Source organism: Pyxicephalus adspersus, chromosome 4 (genome assembly GCF_032062135.1).
Source record: "Pyxicephalus adspersus chromosome 4, UCB_Pads_2.0, whole genome shotgun sequence".
Lineage (NCBI taxonomy): Eukaryota > Metazoa > Chordata > Amphibia > Anura > Pyxicephalidae > Pyxicephalus > Pyxicephalus adspersus.
The window spans coordinates 33573241-33593054 of record NC_092861.1 but is presented as its reverse complement, the minus strand read 5'-3'; the positions used below and the strand labels follow the sequence as shown (position 1 = coordinate 33593054).

The window sequence follows — 19814 nt, the reverse complement described above, 5'->3', positions numbered from 1 at the left end:
CCATTGAGTCTGTGTAAAAAAATCTATTTCGGATTTGAGTAGACGATACTGAATCACCAACCTATTTCACTGAATTCAACCAGAGAAATTTCATCACACATGGTTGTATTGTATGTAATAGTATTTCAAAATGTCATATACCTCTCTACGAGCAGCTTCTCTCTCAGCTTCACTTTCGGTTATACGCTGTCTCAGCTCCAATGACTCTCGGCGGCTCTGCTGCTCTTTCTGCTCTTCCTGTTGGATTCGCGCCTGTAGCTCAGCCACCTCTTGTTCCCTTTGGCTGCTCTCTCCACCCAGTGTCTTTACCTGTATGTATTGGAAAAATGTAAATCTTCAAACAACTCATCTGTCCTGGGATGGTAATTTATGAACTGTACTTTCTAAAATCTATTTGCATCTTTGAAATAAATGAAGAACAAGATATGACCAGGTTTATTGGCTTCCACCCAAACTGACCTTAGACTGTATTAAAGACGTATGACTATGGTAGGGACATTAGATTGTGAGACCTTTTGAGGGACAGCTAGTGAAAAGACTAAGGACTTTTTAAAGCATAGCATAATATGTTGCCGCCAAATAAATATTAGTTAATAACAATAAAAATAATTTATGTCATATATTTATATCATATTTCAAACGTGATTTGCTTGTAATTGGCTAAATCTTTTATAGAGCATCCAGTGACTGCATATCTATTTGAAAAAAGTGACATCCAATGCACACCTGTCTCCGTAGTTCTTGGAGCTGTCTGCGGGCCTCAATATGAGATCTTTCTACTTCTCGCAGGCTAGTTCTCAGTTGTGCCGCTTCACGCTCCACACATGATTTTGCTTCCTGCATAACAGCCAATCGCTGCTGTTTCTCCTCTATTGCCACCTGCAGGCTGGAGGAACAGTAACAGTGACATTAATTTACAAAAATCATTTTCTTGTTTCAGGTATACATGTGTTTACTTCTCTAATATCTACACACAACGTGATACACTATCCTGATAAATGTTAATAAAAAAGTATATTTTTGTCTATGAGTTACATTTAACAGGTTCTTATATATACTGGAGACCCCGGTTGTTCGATTTACCTGCAGTAGTTTGTTTTTACAATTCCATCTGCATAATTAAAAAACCAGATCTGCCTCAAATATAGATTCTGTATTGTGAAATTATTGCTGGGCAGCAGAACTGATACAGGCCTTTATAAAGACCTTAGAACTTGGCTGAATGTGACAATTCTGTTGTGTGCATCTTGCCACTGGAGTCTCACAGATGTAACAAGTCAAAAGTATCAGAAGACTGTAAGTTAAAAATGTTTTTTTTTATAGAAACACACGGTTTTACCTATAAACATATACTTGAGTTCACAAATAATACCACATCTGGGATAAGGAGTGTTCTTATTATGCAATGTAAACTTCCTAAAACAAAAATACAAGCATATATACACTTTTTGATGTTTTTTTTCCAGATAGTAATTTTTCAGCATTTACACATTATATGCATTGTTGTGGACATTTATGATGACTCCCTTGTGAACTAGGGACTGTATAAGACTCCCAGCATGCAATTGTGGAAGGTTACAACACCAAAAAGATAACATCATTATTGTAATAATCATCAACATTTGTAATGACCATATCATGCTATGGTATTAATACATAGCTTCCACTTCCCAGCCTGACGATGCTGGGTACCCAAACAAATTTCACAAATCTGTAACTCACTTGCTCTTCTCTGTTTCCGTCTTCTTGATGGATGCCCTTAACTCATTGTTAGATTGCTGTAGGGTTTCCTTTTCTCTGGTCAGATCTCCAAACTCACGACGCAGTTCTAGAGATTCTTTTCTTTGTGTTTCACAGGTCTCTTCCTTCTCGCGCAGCAGGCGCTGTACTTCAATGATGTCTCTACGTAACCCATCTCTGGCATCTTCTGCTACACGCAGCTGAGTTCTTAGCTCCTCCACCTGCAAAGATTGGAAAATTATCTATTCCGTTTTCTGGTTTTTCAGAATTTCATTTTTGTGAATATCTGCTAAGAATAAAACGTTCAAATTTCCCATCATTTATGTGCAAAATGATTTTATTAAACAAAAAAATCAGAAGCTGACATAGTACCTGCTTTGTGAATACCACAGCTTACCTCCTTAGTTAGGCTCTCCCTGTCTTGACTCAATTGTTTGACTCGCTCACAAAGACTCTTGTTCTCTTTAGAGTGAGCAGACACAGCATCCTCAAACTCTGATTGCAGATCTTTCAGTTCTGAGGAAACACCATCCAGCAGTGCCTAGACAAGTCAAATGGATTGATGAAAGAACCGTTTAATATTTTTACACCTTACTACCATATAGCGAATGCTATACATTATTACAGTATTTCAGTGTATTATTACAGTATTTCAGTGTAGCCGTATAAGGCTAGATCTTCTGACAAAAATTTCATGTGCCCTTGCATGCCTCAATCTTCTTGACCAAGGTTAAAGTATGGCACACATGCAGTGTACACATATTTCCCTTTTTAGGTGAAAAACAAAAGCTTTTATTAGCAACAAAGATGAAAATATTCACTAGTCAAACAAATTGCATGGAATTAGTGTGTGGTCTTTGAGTAAGGGAATGGTTGGATACATCTGATTTTGCTGCAAAACATATTCTCTCTATTTTATGACCCACTGCAAGACAGTGTATATGTACATGACTGACCTTGTCTTGATCTTGTTTGACTTGAGTCTCCCGTCTGAACCGCTCAGCTTCGAGCCTAGTATCAGAAAGCTCTCTTTGGATCTGCATCAGCCGTTCACTTATAGAATTTTTCTCAGTTTCCTTCTGGAGTAGAGCCTGAGAAAAAGGACAATATGCAAAATAGACATATAACAACATATTCAGAAATATTTTACATGAATGTAAAAGCTCTTTTAATTTAACCACCCCATGACAGCCACAAGCCATTTAGTCAAAAAACAAATATTTCCTCACCTTTTGTTTCTCATTTTCTACTCTATACAGGCTCTCTTCTTTGTCTTCCTGCAGACGGACTATCTCTGCATTCAGTTTCTGCTTTATGTTTTCACACTCAGATATAAGTTCTTCTTTCTCCATCTCCATCCTCTGCACTGCTTCCTGCTTCTCTGCCAGCACAGCTAAACGCATAGACTCCTAAGCGGGAAAGATACCAGGTAAAACTAAGTTATAGGTACACTAAGCTATGTTTTTTGTATTCTGTTGCTGCGGAAGTAAGGAGGATAACAGAAAACTGTACGAGTATGGGGAATTAAAAAGCAGGGGGCATTTCCATTTCTGACAACTGTCAGGTCCTGTTGTTAATGTGCACAGTGATGAGCATTCCCACTGGTTGATGGCTGTCAGAAGCAGAATTGCTCCCTGCTGTGTCACTCCTCACTGTGCTGTGCTACTGCTGAGCTGAAAACTTAGGAGGACATTTGTGCAAAATAATAAAAGGACATACACAAGAATCAGATCGTCTTTGTTCATAATATTAAGATGAACCTAAACAGACAGAAATAACTATGCTAGATTTGTTTTTACTTATTCATACAAAAACAACAACTAGGCTTTTTTTCCAACCAATATACCTGAATTTTCAAAAAACAGTGGTCTACTATTGTAGCTGTTTTCATTCCATACACAGTCAAGTTTATGTTTTAGAAATATTGAATGTACAAATAACTGTGTGCCAGTTTAGCTTCAGTCTTTACATCTTTCTTTAGCTATAATGGTGTGTGGAAAAAAGAAATCACCTCTAGCGAGAATAAAGAAATGGAAAGACCTCTCTAACATGTAAACATTTAATGGTTTCTAAAGTAATCATTACCTAGCAAGGCTAGGAGGGAACAGGGTAAGGACATTCCCCAACTGGGTTAACTGGTATAAAATCTGTGACCAGCAGAACCCTCCAACATAAAAATAAGATAGAGTTTGGTAAGCATGTACAGTAGTGACCCAGTATTGAACTTTGAAGACCTGCTTAGCTAAAGTGCTTTTAGTGTAAGCAATGGTGGAGTCTCAAGTTTTGAATAAGGAGAAGCCTCCTGTCAACTACATGAGCAGGCTAGTAGGCTCCTCGAATGTCAGTCTTAACCAAACAAAATAGCAATATCAACCTTTTCTTTCCTGAGACGTTCAATAGCATCCTGGTGTTGTTCAGCCTGGTTATTGAGGGAGAGCTGTGCTGCCTGCTCTGTCTGTGCCAACTGCAACTCCAGCTTGACCTTCTGCTGTCTCAGCTCTGCCATTGCTTCCTCGGCTTCCAGCGCTTGGTGCTGTGCTTCAGCTAAAGTGAAAAGAAAAAAATAACATAATTCCAAGAAACAGATACACATAGCATATTTTTGAAAAACAAAACAAAAAGGTGCTGAATATAACTGGCTGGTTGAGAAAAGATTATCAAAGCTCTGTATATGGGAACTATGGAATAATTACACATAGAGGCATCTAAAAGTGTCTATTATATCTTTGGTGATTTTATGATCCACATGTTTTTATTTTACAGCGAACAGAAAAAAGATACTTTTTAAATTATAACATAGTTTAAGGTCTGCAAGTCCTAAAGGACAATTTTTGAAAAAAAAAAAAACACCATTTTTTGGGGGGATCCATTAAGGGTCACACATATCCTTTACTTTCAGGTTATGCTACTATCTACAAACAAAATGGAACCTAGTAAACAAAAACTTTTAGGACAGCTCAAGATAACCCATCCTACAGATATACCTAAATTTGATAGCAAGCTTATCAAGAACATGATTTTAAACATTGAGAAATGAGACCTGTGTCCCTCTTTGGACTTCAAGAGAAGGATTTTTTGGCATGTTCTTGGGGAAAATCCCCTTTTCTTTATTGTCCCTTGGTGACACAGGATCCCTTGGGGCATCTAAAAGCAGTTCAAATAAGAGGTGGAGCAAAAGCAAACAAAACACTGACAGGCTCAATGGAGAACTTAAGGCTGTCTGCTGAAGGCTCCCTAAAGGATCCTATGCCCCAGGTCCAATAACGCCAGGTAAAACTAGAGAGAGAATAGATGGCCAAATCACCGAAAGTTCCATGATGATGTATTTCAGGAGCCACAATTTCCTTAGATCAATCCTCTGTGCTAACAGAATGCCTAGGAGTTAGCTCATTGAATTTGCATCTGTGTCTTGCAATGGACAATAAAGAAATTATCATTAGGATCTATAGTTGGTTTTATACCTTGTAGGTTTTGTTTTGCTAGCATAAGAGTGTGAATCTCTCCTTCAAGTTGTTCTCTGCGATCTTCAAGCTGAGCTGCACGACGCTGGGTATCATACAAGGCACTCTCCAAAGCTTCTTTTTGTGTTCTAATTGATTGGAACAAGAAAGAAAACCATCAAGGAACCGGTATTGAAAGTGCTGCAGAAATTACACATCACAATTTGCTGGAAAATTACCGAAGTTCCTCTACTTCATCTTCTTCCTCCTGCCTCAAAGCTTCTAGAGCTGCTACTTGTACACCGAGCTCTGCATTCTGATTGGTCAAGTCTTCCATGCGCTGAGCTGCACGCTGCAAAGCTGTTGACTGTAGGTCAAGCTCCCTCTGGTTATCTTGTAACTGATCTTGTAATGTTTGTAATGATCTATGGGCCTGAGAACAGCGCAAAAATGCAAATTTACAAAACATTTATTACATCTGAACCTGTTACTAAACATTTGAAAACAAGCCTAGAACACAGTCTGTTATTGTAATGTTTTCTTCCCCTTTTTATTACCTGTGCAAGCTGTTCCTTTAGTTTTGCTCTTTCTCTGTGTATACTCTGAAGCTGCTCCTCCACCTTCTGCAGCTTTTCCTCGGTGTCTCGGCACCTCTGCTCAAGTCTGGCTCTGTCTGTCTGTAGCTGGGATACCTCTAGCTCCAATGCTTCCCGCTGCTCTTTCAAAGCAGCACAGCCAGCCTCACTAACACGACGGTCCTCCTGGAGGGAAGCCCGCTCAGCCTCTAGCTGCCGCCATCAATTAAAAAACAGAACCAAATAGATACATTTAATGGAAAAGTTGAATTAAATTATATCCATCTCCTAAGAAGAAATATGAACTATTTATCAAGCAGTGGATCTGCCATTTAACAGTCTTTGGTGGAGAATTTTCCAGATGCATGTGTTAACAGGACCAGAGAATGTTTGATTAATGTCAGATTCAATGTTTTTATAAATAGACCTCAAGCAGTACCCAATGTGATATTCGTTTTGTGTAAGAGTTTCAAATGATAAATGTTTGCTGTAACATTCCTATTCATTCCAGATATGTTCCCAACAGTACTTTTTTCCACTGTTAGCTGTTCTCATTCTGAGGGCCAGCAACATTCAACTCACTTCCTCTGAGCCCAGGCATCCTTGAACCACTCCAGTTTCTGACTGGACAGTGAAAGCACATTATTATGCACATTTTTGTAATACTTCTTCCTCTCCTCTTCCTCTTCTTAAAAACTACATTTAAAGATTACAGAAATGCAGAGATGCATTACTATGTGTCTTTTTATCTACATACATTTCTGATTTATACTTTCATACCTATTTATACTTTTAATACTTTTTTACTGTTGTTTGCTACACCAACAGACCAACACACCAACAGAAAAGCGAATTTTGGTGGTGCTAGTCCTAGCCGAGTACTATCTTTTCTGTGAGCCTATCATTCTACTTTCATCTGTTGTTAAGAACAGGCTTCTGGTAATTATACTCTTTAAATTGATTAAAGACAAGACATTGAAAGCAAAGCATAAATATATTCATATATATATATATATATATATATATATATATACTGTGTCATGTTTATATATACTACCATGTCATATTAATATATATACAGTACAAGTACCTGTAAGATAACACGATTCAGAGCCACTTTATCTTGTGCTAAACCTTCATTTAGAGCGCCCATCTTGGCCAGGGAGTCGCTCAGTGCCGCCTGTTCACTTCTCATCTGGTTTAATGCCAGTTCCAGCTCTGCTCTGCTTGATTCAGCCTGGCATAGAAATCCATGTTAAAACACACAATCCACACCAGAGACACTGTGTACTGTACTAAGATCAATATTTTCCATCTCTCACTGAGTTCCCGGACCAAGCTGGATTGTCTATGTGGCATGTCCTGAAGATGACCCTTCTGAGATTAACAGGCAGAATGTACAATTTCAATAACAGCATGATTCTGATTAAATGTATATGCTGTATTAGTTTATAAAAATATTTTGACATTGCCATTGAGAATTTTATAATTTATGTGGTCTTAATTCACAGAATATATATTGGAACTGAACTATTTGCCTATGGGGTTATACATAGATTTTTACAAAATTGTATTGAGCAAATTAAAAAGTGAGTAAAGCCAATCCATATATTCAGATGACAAACCACTGCTACCAATAACCTACAAAAAGAAAAGACCAGGGCAACTAAGTGGTAACTATCCATCAAATACACAGACCTTGCTAAGAGCACTGCTGACAGCTTCCTTTTCTCCTTGCAGGACATCTCTTTCAAGTACTGCCTGGCTTAAATTCTCTCGGACAGTAACCAGGTCTTTCTTCAACAAGGATACCTTTTCTTCCAACTTCTCTTGAGTCCTCTGCCTAATATGACATAAAAATAGATTGTCAATGTTTCTGCTGTGCTTGGGTAGTTACTGATCATTTCAATATAAAGGAACCATCTACAACTCTGCAATGCCTACCCACTCATTGGCATGGGCTCACTTCCTGCCTTTCTAGAACCGGGCCAGGTTCTGTATGAGGCAGCAGTACTGATAAACTGACTCTTTCTCAGCAACTGATGCCTCTGCTTCACACAGAATCTGTCTTAGGGGGCTGATCAGAAGTCCATTTCAGCAAGTGGGTAAGTATATCCTAGGTAGCAACTATTACTGATTTAGCAGCAGAAAGACAGACTTCAGAACCTTCAGTTAATATTTGGCTTTAGGTTTGCTGTAAGACAATATCACCGCAGACTATATGATAAAGCAACACATTGATGCGGCTTCCTAAATTTACATACCGTAGCATCTGGTCCAGATGATATATTAGCATCTATAAACTTAATGTTCCGTGGTTATATTCTGTTGTATGAATAACCCAAGCATATTACACAATTTGTCATCAGAAGTGTGAACACATGACATAAAAATGCAGTTCCCTTCTCCTCACCCTCTCTCCAGCTCTTTCTGGTTACGTTCTCGCTCCCTGATCAGCTCCTCCTTCTGCTCCTCTAGGGTGTCCCTCTGGCGCAGTAACTCTACATTTACTGCCTTTAGTCTTTCAATCTCCAGGAGTGAAGCCTCGGCCCGCTGCTTAGCTGTCTGTAGAGATTCCTCTACAGCTTCTTTCTCTCTAGGAATAACAACACAACAACAGTCATGAATGGGTTAAAATATAATACAAATATTTCTGGACGAGTGCCTAACTCCTATTTTGCAATGAAAAGGGCTGGGTTAGATTACTACCAAGAAACTAACTATATGGAAGTTTATTTTTTTTCTTGCGTTAAAGTATTTTTCACTTTTTCAGCAAGCGTCTTTTCGGTCAGAGAAGGAAACAAATGCAGAATGTTTAAGAATATGTTAACTAAATACTAACTTGTATTAAATTAAAATTTAAAAAAAAAATAGTGGGCAAATACTGGAAAACATACAAACAGATTCTGAGTATCTAAAAACTTTAAATGTGGGTCATAGACAGCCTTTTTAACCAGACTACACTATACTGGAACATAAAGTAATTATATTACTTTAGCTGTACTGGTCCTCACTATCCTAAAGCGTGCCCCCTGTGGGTCTGATTGCCCACTAATATACTCACCTTCCATGTGCCCCTTGGGGGCTGTTTCTGTATGAGGCAGGGACAATTAGTGCCTTGTGTCACACAGAATATGCTTTCCATCACTGCAAGCAGAATTTACCAATGTCTGGTCAGACCTAGAGGGACCCCACTGTAAAAAGCTCCTAAATTTTAGTGCCACAACTGTCACAGACAAAATTTTAAAATTCAGCAATAACAAAAATGCTATTGTACTTATGGATTCATAAGACACCCAATGGAAAGAGTTTCAATTACTTCCTTTGTGGTAAAGGAGCAGGAAATAGGGATATATTAAATGTGGTTTTAAACAGCAACTGATTGCAGGGAAGGTGGGTATATATTTCCAGTTTTTGCTACCCATGATCCAGGTGGAGAGATTCTGTTTACTTACTCTGTGCTAATCAGAAGCAGAAATATGGGTACTCAAACCAAAAGGGACAGAGACTGCCTCAAGAAATGGTTCTAACACTTCAGGGAGCCTATCCATCACAAAAAAAAAAAAAAAAAAATCTCTGATGCTGGACTTTAATGTGACAGAAGATTTACTAACATGAGCAGTATGCATATATCTTAGCTGTCATTGTAAATTTATTGTGTTGTAAGGATTTAGTGTACAGCGCTGCGTAATATGTTGGCGATATATAAATCCTGTTTATTAATAATAATACGGATGGGGGGGGGGGGGGGGGGGGGGGGGGGGTTTATATGGATAGCAAAATAAACCAACAATTATCTAAAGCATATGGCTGGAAACAGAGATTCATCAAAGAGCCTCTCCTGTCTACTCTGCCTACTCAGTGCCACCGTACATTGGAAGAGCTCATGAGGTACAAAGTAAGTGGAAAACCTACACAGCAAGGGCTCTACTTTCAAACATAAGCAGCATAAAATAATCTTAGACATATGCCAATGGCTGCTGAACTGCACTGTGGACATATCAGGGGATAGCGGTTGGCATGTCAATGGGAAACAATCTAAATATTTACAAATACTGATATTTAAATGGCAGCAGTGATGGTAATGTTCATTTATTTAGTAGTCATCCTATGGTAATAACATTCTGAAAGATCACCATAGAGATTTCTTACTGCTCTCAATATATTCAAATATGACAAGGAGAATACCATAGCTATTGGAAGGAAGAATATATTATTGTTAATCACTTAACTATTGTGGTAACATTTTATACGAAGATGAAAATGATAAGCCCATTGGTATGCATCTCACTTGCAGTTTACCTGTTCAAAGAGTCCAGACTGGCCTGGCATCTCTGAGATTCTTGTTTCACGCTCTCCAGCAAGTTACTGATCTCATCCTTCTCCCTCCTGAGGTCCAATCCTCGCCTCTCAGCCTCCTGCAAACTCTCCAGAAGCTGCTTCTTAGTGTCTTCAACTGACTGCCGTGCCAGTGTAAGTTCAGACAGAAGCTCCTGCCCAAGAACAAGTGCAGTTAGTGTTATATTATATATGGACAAGCTGCAGGATTTTGTATGTCTGGGACCATGTGTGCTGAAGCCAAGAAAAATTTTAATGCCTTCCTATGAATGGTTCAGATATTGTAAATAGGTCTGAAAGCAACATCAAAGTTTTATACAGGTGTAGGGATTCCAGGAACAGGGCAGAATTTAGATAGCAAAGCAGTTAGTTGATGCTGAATGTATTCTACATAGTAAAAAAAAAAGGCAAAAATGTGTTGGCAGAAAACTGACTTCCAGAATGAAAAAAAAATCTGCTGGAAAATGCTATTATTGTGTTTTATTTCAATTGTATTTACAATGTATTATACGTACAAGCTTTTGCATGCAGAAAGTCACTTATAAAGTCACTTAAAGGCTCAGGATTATTGTCATACTTGTATATTAAATATCTCACCTTCTCCCTCTCCTGATGCCTGTGCAAAGTACTTTGAACCATTTTAGCGGCTGCATCTTGTCTATATGGGGAACGGCTACGACTAGGAGATCTCCTACTGGATGGAGAAGCAGCACGTCTATGTTCATCACCTGCTGTACTCGTTGGACTGTCTGTATCAGTGATGCCCTTGTCTGCTTGACATATCTGGAAAAAAATGTGAGAATGCTCTTTAATGTAAGTTTCATAAACGTATCACCAGACCAAAAGAATTAGTATGGTTTATGACATCAGTATTAGATGTCAAAGTTGGTAAGAGATTCTCAGGTAACACAACAAAAAACAAAATCAACCAATTGGCACTAATCTTTCCTTGGTCTTAATATGTTCAACCTGACTACATATAGTAGATTAGTTTAGATAAAATCAATGCTCTCTGCACCTTCATAAAAAAATATTATTTTTATGCTGCAGATGCCCAGAATAAGCATGAGATCTGTTCTAAGAGGTTTCCTAACTTTTAGAGAAACCGTTGTTATCCGTGTTTTCATGATAGGTAATAAAAAATAAGGCAGAACCGATGTACCCTAGTTCTGTAATCATAAGGCTATGTTTAGACTGGCAGTGAGGTTGCAGTGAATGTACCGCTTCTTCATGCCAGTGAACCTCTGACTCAGGGAAGATGCTACAAGTAGCTCCAACCTATAGCATCCCCATAGAGAGTGAATCAAACCTGCAGTTCTTTAGGAACAAGTGCTGCGGTGTGAGTGACCAAGCGGGTGTCTAGCCGCTGGGAGCCCTATGGGATTTGAAGATTGTGAGGCAGGTCTGAACAAAGCCTAATTTAAAATACACTGGGCAACATATACAAATATTTCCCTCTGACAATAGCAATACCATAGTCAACAAGCTATAATGTTTGGAGAAGAATGTCAAAATTAAGTGAAGATCCATTAGAGTAAAGCTACACACCTGAGATATGGTACTTAGTGCTTGCTGAAGTGACTCACATTCTTCTCTGACACCTTCAAGTTCCTGCCAGGTGTTACAGCCACTGCTCTCCTATAAATATAAAGCATATATCATTAGCCATATCTTGTAATTGAATAATGATGTACCATCTGTTGCAGGCTTCAGTCATTTAGTTGTCAAAGTATGACAACTTTGCTTGTTTTCTGAGCTCCACCTCTTTGTTTAACAAAAGCTCACTTCATGGCTGCTACAGAACAGTTTTTTTTTCCTCATATCTTTTTTTGAAATTTTAAACATAAGGTAAACACAATACGTATATAACGTAATACATATATAAAGATAATTCCATATAAATTATAAAACATTTATGACTTCTAAAGATTAGCATAACAAGATAAACTAAACAAAGTAAAGGGTGAACAAAGCCCAGATCACAAATTTCAATCCATTAATTTGTCCTTTGCAATTTGTATAGGCAACATTATCCACTGTTTGTATATAACTGCAAACCTACAGTACATCAATATCCACTCTCACAATCAGTTCAAACTATTTTAGAAAAGGAGCAGAAGTAAACACCCTAAGCATGGCTGAGAAGGGAGAAATACTAATAATCCAAAATATTTAAAATCCAAACTGCCCAAGAACCCGCTCAAATGTTGCATATTATACCATTTTGTATATTGAAACATTTTTATATGTACTAATGGAGCTCCATTCAACTCAACCATGTTCTAAAAAAGTGGGCATAGATTTGCTTCACCTCTGCTAAAGATGGCAGAGAGGATGTCAGTCAGCCAGTGTGGAAAATATTTTTTATTTATAGGTAAGAGACTGATTACCCATCTAGTTCAAATTTCCCTATGTTTAACCCCTTCTAATACCCCAAACCTACAGTGAGCAGAAATACTTGGTATGACCCAAAATCATAACCATGCATTGCATGGCCTCCTTCCAGTATTTAGGATATCCCAGAGTAAATGAAGCAAGACTGGTCAATTATTACAAGGTTCTGGATGGGGGAATCTAGGCACAAAAACATGATACTAGGTATGTAAAATTTAAGGTAGATTTCCCTTTATGTCCCACTGGGACAGGTGAGTGCAAGTGTTGCCAATACCTCACAGGGACAGGTGAGTGCAATTAAAAAACTGTGAAAAGGCAGGTAAAGGTGATGTCCTTCTGCAATAACTGACCTTCAAGATTGCCATTTTTTAAATGTTTGGGTTTAGTTCCACTTTGGGTGTCCTAGGCCAACTGTTTTCATCTTACTATATAGCTGCTTAATTTGCCGATTCTGAATATTTAATTTATTTATATTTTATTTCCTCCTGATGAAGTAGCTCAGCTGTGAAATGCATATATTTTTGTATAGCAATTGTCAAAGTGAAATTCTCAAAGGCTAAAGGTGAATAGGCTTCTTTCCTATTTGCAGTCTTTCTTCATATACACATAGGACAGACCAGGAAAGCAAAGATGGGGAAGAGTGTGTTGGATGATCCAGTCAGTCCATCAGACAGTAAATAGGTTGGTTCGAAATACTTGTGCTAATTTCTAATGCTTATTTGTCACAATGTGAAGGACTTTCAGCACAAGAGAGGACCACTAAAAATTAGAAAGCTTTAACTTATTGCACTTATTGGACATTATACTATTTATATTATTATATTATATTTATATTTATAATATTTATATTATATTTATTTTTATTATTTTTATTTTATTATATATTTATTTTATTATTTATATTTTACTAAACCAAAGGGGAGTAAATAATACAAGGTATTTGGTAAGGTGTACATACACCTAAAAATATCAGTTTAGTGAGGGGCAGCTGGAGAGCTGTGGAATAGCTAAGCTTAGAAGCAGTTTAGTTTCACTGTAATCCACTTAATAAAGATGTCTTGTGTCTTGAATACTTGCTATGATTTGCTCTGTAAGGTATAAGCTACTTAGGATTCATTAACCCACAAATGAGTCCTGAACTACTTCACATTATATAGAATCATGAATGACTAAAACACTGAACTAGTTATGAGGACATGCCAGGGAAAGTGTATTAGGTAACGGAGATGTTGAGTCCAGGTAATGAGTGCCTGGATAGGTTTTGCACAAAATGCCAAGAGGAAATCAAACAAAATTATGGAATTTAGGTTTGAAGGTGAAAATGCCAGGAACAATTTTGAGCTTATGTCCAAACATGTTAAAATATTTAAAGTTATGTTTAAAATGTATCAGTTCTTGTCTATATATTATTATTCATAGCTGATACTTCATTTCTTTCAGTGTCTGACCTTAAACCAGGAGGTGTTATGTATGTTGCCTGTAGACAGGCTACAGTCCAATAACACAAAATCCAAGTTTGCAAGGAAATCCCAGATCAAAATTCAGACTAATAGTTAAGACAGATGGCAAGTGTCATAATCCAGAACCAGATCAAAGACTCACAAACACAAAAAACTGTTATATCATAAAGCCATTCATCTGTAGAAAGCCCACATAGTCCTTCAGTATCCAATAGTGATGTGTGGTGGGGGGGGAGTCTAGAGGTTAATAACCCTAACAATGGGCCTGATTTATTAAAGCTNGGGGGGGGGGGGGGTCATTCTATTCTACTAGTTAATAACTCTAACAATGGGCCTGATTTATTAAAGCTCCCCAAGGCTGGAGAAGATACACTTTCATCAGTGAAGCTAGGTGATCCAGCAAACCTGGAAAAGGTCTGGTCCAGGATTCAAAACATTTGCTAGCAAATAGAAAATGACATTGAAGAAATCCATTACAGGTTTGCTGGATCACCCAGCTTCACTGATGAAAGTATATCCTCTTCAGCCTTGAAGAGCTTTATTAAATCAGGTCCAATAATCTTACATTAGATCTTACATTAGTACCTCAAGATACTTGAATTTCTACTTGAGTTTTTTTATACGTTTGTAAAGCACTTTCAAGTAAGTATCATTAATTATGTGTGTAGGTATTATATTAACTACACCAAACACATAGTTGCAAATAAAGTCAAAAACTGTTTTGGCTACAGTTTAAAAGGAAATGCATGGACTTTTTGTTAATAGTTTCTAATATATCTTTTTTTCATAGATAACTTTAAAACACTAGAAATTTGTGGCCGTTTCAATCAGCAAATGGTGCACTCGATGCTTTACTGCTATGCTATGAATAGCCAGGGTTGTGAATAGTCCTGAAGTTACCAAATTACATACGGGCTGCTGAATAAATAAAATAATGCACATTCACCACAACTTCCAAGCTTTCTTATTAGAAAGACCCACACTGTCAGAAAAGAATCGTATATTTTTTTTAAAAGATAATATAAAATATCGGTTTATAAACTTGTTAACATCAGGAAATAAAGTATACTTTTAAATACAGAAAAATTAAAAAGAACTGATCAAAATCCCTTATTGTTACTCTATGTAATTCCTGTGTTATACATTACAGCTTTGTTATTATGTGTATTTGAAACATTTTTCTAAGCCATTTTCTACTTTAGTCTTATACGCTATCACCTTTGCCTTGAAAGCTTTGGTAAAGCCATCATGTAGCTCACCCGGATTAGCCTAACTAATGGGTCACCCAGTCAGTCTTCACCTGGAATGAGATGTCAGCATTGAGTGACCTAATCTCACACAGCAGAGCCATGTTCACTCACTACTTCAGATTTATAGCTCTTTTATGAAGTGTCTGTAAGTGACCACGTTAACAGAAAATCCCTGGAGAGTAATGATGGAAAGTGTCAGTCAAAGAAAATAATTACAGTGTGTAAAAACCGGGTTCTCTAAATACAAATGTCAAGAGCCCTTCAGGGAATTTTACTTGGAGTGCAGCTCACAGTTCATGCTTCATGAGGTGACTGTACAGCAACTTTATTTCACTGCATAGATAAAAAAATATTACTACGAGGGGTTCAGAAAACACCTGCAGGAGTTTGATGGGGGTGAAGTTTAATGTTTTGGTGTAAAGTAAAAACACCAGATATTACCAGTCACTCTACATTACATTTTCACACGTATGTTTAAATTACATTTCAATAAAAACTACTAAGATGCACTTTAACATGCCTAACAGTGTTCTCATACTTATGCCTCTCTTTTAAATTTATTCTGCAGGCAGATATAAAGGACTAAAAGAATGCAAATCAGTATTTAGTAATAAATTATTACTGTATATTGATAATTTTTTTAAATGCAAGAAGAAGTGCTAAATCTTAATCTGATTTGGTATCAGCTTTGCATTCCCTGTACAGAAAGTATGACAGCTCCCATACAAAGTGTTGAAAACAACAAAACGTCTTGCCAGAAGTAATCTCAAAAATGCAAGGAAGAGCACACTCCATCCTTTGTTACTTATTCTCTACACATGCATTTGGATAAGGCATGGGAGCACTAACAATCATCAAAACCTACAAACAGAAATCCCAAAGACATGTACACATATTTCTTCTTTGTGTTGGATTCAGGAGAACTGAACAGAACTTATTTAACACCAACCTATATTAACAGATAACTCACCAGTTTATGTTTTTCCTTCTCTAGCTTACTGTTCTCTTCTTTTAGCTTATCGACCTTTAGAGACAACTCTGTCACTCTGTAAAAAAATATTGCAAGTTTTCAATTAGAAATCAAATAAACAATAATTGGCCTATTTAAAAATAGGCGAAGAACATAATTTCTTCTTCACTCTAATCACAATAATACAAATGGGAACATATTTTACTCCCTGGTGAAAATGTTTCTACAACTAATGAATAGTGGTACCATAATACCTTCAAAGTGGTGACTAGGAGCTCCATTTACGTTTACCTTTTCAAAAGTAGAGATACACAGCCATTTCTTTTGCAGCCAGTTTAAATGGATGGAAATCAGTGTGCTTGAGAGTTTAAAAAAACCAAAACTACTCTTTATTGTTTTCCGGGCATTCTATATTTTCAAAGTGGCAGTAATAACGTGGACATTAGGCTGATCGCGTTAAAAAAAAAAAAATAACATTAAATATCAAAAGTGGTGTAAATTCCATAAGTGCTTGTCAGGGTGAATACTTGCAAATGTTTTAGTTGATATGATTTTTTTTTAACTTATTTTTATTGAGTTACACCAATATTCAGGACAACCAATGCAGTTTCAAAAATAGGAGAAATGGACATATGTGTTACAGATTGAAACAAACAAGTCAACAAAGCGTGGGTATACAGAATGAGTAAATGTACATATTATGTTTGCAGTTAGTTAACAATAAAGCGAAAGAAACAATATGAATAAATTGGTATTGCGATGTCAGAGTTAATCTAATGTTCACCATTATTGCGCAGTTTCCTTGGATAGATGTGGTCCAGGAAACCCTATGGGGGAGAGAGAGATTTTGCTCCTGTTCTGGCAGACCTAGAGGTTGGTGGAAAGTTTAATTTGTGACACTTAAGGTGGGGAGCATTATTGAGAGGGGGGGGGGGGTTCACCATCTAAGATTCTGATGGAGTACCAGGTAGTTTGATTGAAACACTTATAGAGTTGAGTTTTAGTGGTTCTGTTCACAGTTTCAATTAAACTCTCCCATGTGTCAAAAAATTGTGAGGTTTTAGTTTCTTTGGATTAGGAGGCCTCAACCCATTCCATTTTAAATAGAAGTTGGAGCATCGTAAGGAACAACTGGATCGAGGACTGGAAGTGGAAATCCAACAGTGGAGAATGGATTTCCTTTCCACTGCAGATAAAAGGAGCAGTGGCTGTTTGGCACCCCTGGAGAAGCGGATACCTTTAATATGATTTTTCAAATGTGGTCAATGTACCTTCAGTGAAATATTTATTGAAAGAGCATGATGCTATATGGAACTAAACTGGCCACAATACTTGCTGGGTCCCTAATATTACATTAGGCAAGATTTAAAAAATGAGGTCCCGTTTGTCCGTAGTCATCCCATCAGCAAGTTTAATTAATCCCGTAAACAAAACAGTAGGCCTATAACACAACACATGCTTCTTTATTGTGCTAACATGATGTAATTATGTTATGTATTAGGGGGTAGGCACATACACAAATGTTTCTGAGGAGTGAGATGTGATCACTCCTAAACACAAAATAGTTTTTTGATTGTATTCAATGTTTTTAGCATCTCCTCTTTTTATACCATCATTCTTCTTTTCCAGGATTTCTTTTTTAACTACAGACATCAAATGTCCTAAGTATCGTGTGTAATAGGTTTAACCAATGATCATGTAAATGGACACTACTGCTTTCCCTGGACACAGCAACATCATTGAGAAACAATGCAATGTTCATATGTAAAACTGCTGACACAGCACCAGAGGCTTTGTTAGACTTAACCTCCAAATAATTTGGCTTTCAGTACATGTGTACTGTGTAGAAGAAGAATCTAAAGAAATTGAAAAAGGGAAGCTTATAATTCCCATAATTAACATGTTTATGTTAACTATGACCAATTAGGCACCCAAGACAGAATTAATGTCCTCCTATGTCTACTTTCTAAACAGATGATTTGGTGACGTACAGGCTACAGTCCAAGGTAATGAATCACACACATTGCTAACACCACCTCTTGGATTGCGGGTGTTGTCTACAAATATGAGACAAAGGAATCTTTTTATCCCGGTCATAAGAAATGTATCAAGCCTTCCTGTTTCTTTGGGTTTGCGTTTGCAGCCTCTTAGCTAGGTCAGAAGGTTATTGCCAATCCGGCTACTTATTCAGGATAATACTTCCGATCCTGTCAAACTGTTTCCAGTTTACAGCGTCAGAAGTATTGGCCTAACCATGTCATCAGTACCTTTCATAACAGTTACCGTAATATTTATCTAAACTTCACACAGGTGCTTGAAGTGTCCGAGACAAGAAAAACAAATCTAGACAGACTAAAAATAAGTGAGTGGTTACATCTGGTTCTTACACTTGTGGTAAATACAAAATATTGTTGTAGTTTTAACTTTAAGGTAATTAATCCTGCAAAATAAAAGATCCTGTCATGATAATAGCAGAATTCTGCCTAATTGTAAGAATGACATCAGTGGAGAACCTGAGTTGATTCACATGACAACAATTTGTTCCACTTTTCTAAATAAATTTAATAATCTGGTATAGCCTGGCCCCATAACTGAAATACAGACATTATTCTAAAATAACCTGACAGGTATCCATACTTTTGTTTCCCTTGCCTGTCTTTATACTATAAGCTTAATACTTAAGCTCTCCAACCCTTTACTTAAGTTACTTAAGCTCTCCAAGGCTGGAGAAGATACACTTTCATCAGTGAAGCAAACCTGGAATAGATCCTGTCCAGAATTGAAAATATTTCCTAGCAAATAGCAAATGGCTTCAATAGAAATCCATTTCAGAATTGATGGATCACCCAGCTTCACTGATGAAAGTGTATCCTCTCCAGCCTTTATAAATCAATGTGTGTTAAAGAATACACAAACCATTGCCCATAACAAATGGTTTCATGGTTTGAAGTATGATCAAAAGATTTTGTATTTTCAGTAAAAAAACAAAATCCATCACTCATATAAGAAGTAGTTGCATCAAAAAGTAAAGGCAAGTGAGGTTATATTTTTTAGGTGGAAAAATGTAACTGGTTGCTATAGATTAACCTTTTCTAACATCCTTTGTTCGAGCTTTTGCAAATTAGACCTAGCATACAATGTTAAACAGCCCAATGCATCTAGCTATGAAGGTTTTGTCCTAAACATAGCACATGACAAATTGGACTTGATTTATTAAAGCTCTCCAAAATTGGAGAAGATAGTCTATCATGGGAACCTGGGTGATCCATCAAACCTAGAATGGATTTCTTAAAAAACATTTGCTATTAGTTGGCAAATGTTTTCAATCCTAGACCTAATCGATTTGAGGTTTATTAGCTTACTCAAGTTCATCGCTGATAGTCTTTTTTCTACAGGCTTGGAGAGCTTCAGGCCCATTGAGTGGGATAACATGTGGGCCACTGGACAAAGTTAGAAATTTAGCCATATCACTTAGCAAGCATTTACATAGGGCCACTGACTAAAACACATGTTCACTGCATCTGGCTTTTAGTACTGAGGGAGGTGTAAGACAACAGCTTTCATCTAGATAATACACGCCTGTCGGGTGACTTTGGGGACATTGGGTTACTTGGGTGCTTTTTCTGTCTGCATTAGAACAAAAAGGG

The 19814-nt window shown here is 37.2% G+C and overlaps 1 protein-coding gene across 1 annotated transcript in view; it reads right to left on the bottom strand.

Annotated features, from left to right (window-relative positions):
* The window catches only part of LOC140328305 (uncharacterized), a 64661-nt gene that overhangs the window by 13987 nt on the left and 30860 nt on the right, over positions 1-19814 (bottom strand). The window contains exons 10-26 of the mRNA XM_072407806.1: positions 16168-16243; positions 11642-11731; positions 10691-10876; positions 10058-10248; positions 8169-8351; positions 7454-7598; positions 6846-6992; positions 5738-5968; positions 5420-5613; positions 5202-5329; positions 4115-4284; positions 2970-3149; positions 2697-2831; positions 2138-2281; positions 1723-1961; positions 727-886; positions 142-309 (exon numbers count right to left, since the gene is read on the bottom strand). Of these exons, the coding sequence (XP_072263907.1) occupies positions 142-309; positions 727-886; positions 1723-1961; positions 2138-2281; positions 2697-2831; positions 2970-3149; positions 4115-4284; positions 5202-5329; positions 5420-5613; positions 5738-5968; positions 6846-6992; positions 7454-7598; positions 8169-8351; positions 10058-10248; positions 10691-10876; positions 11642-11731; positions 16168-16243 (2767 nt within the window). The remainder of the gene's footprint in view (positions 1-141; positions 310-726; positions 887-1722; positions 1962-2137; positions 2282-2696; positions 2832-2969; positions 3150-4114; positions 4285-5201; positions 5330-5419; positions 5614-5737; positions 5969-6845; positions 6993-7453; positions 7599-8168; positions 8352-10057; positions 10249-10690; positions 10877-11641; positions 11732-16167; positions 16244-19814) is intronic.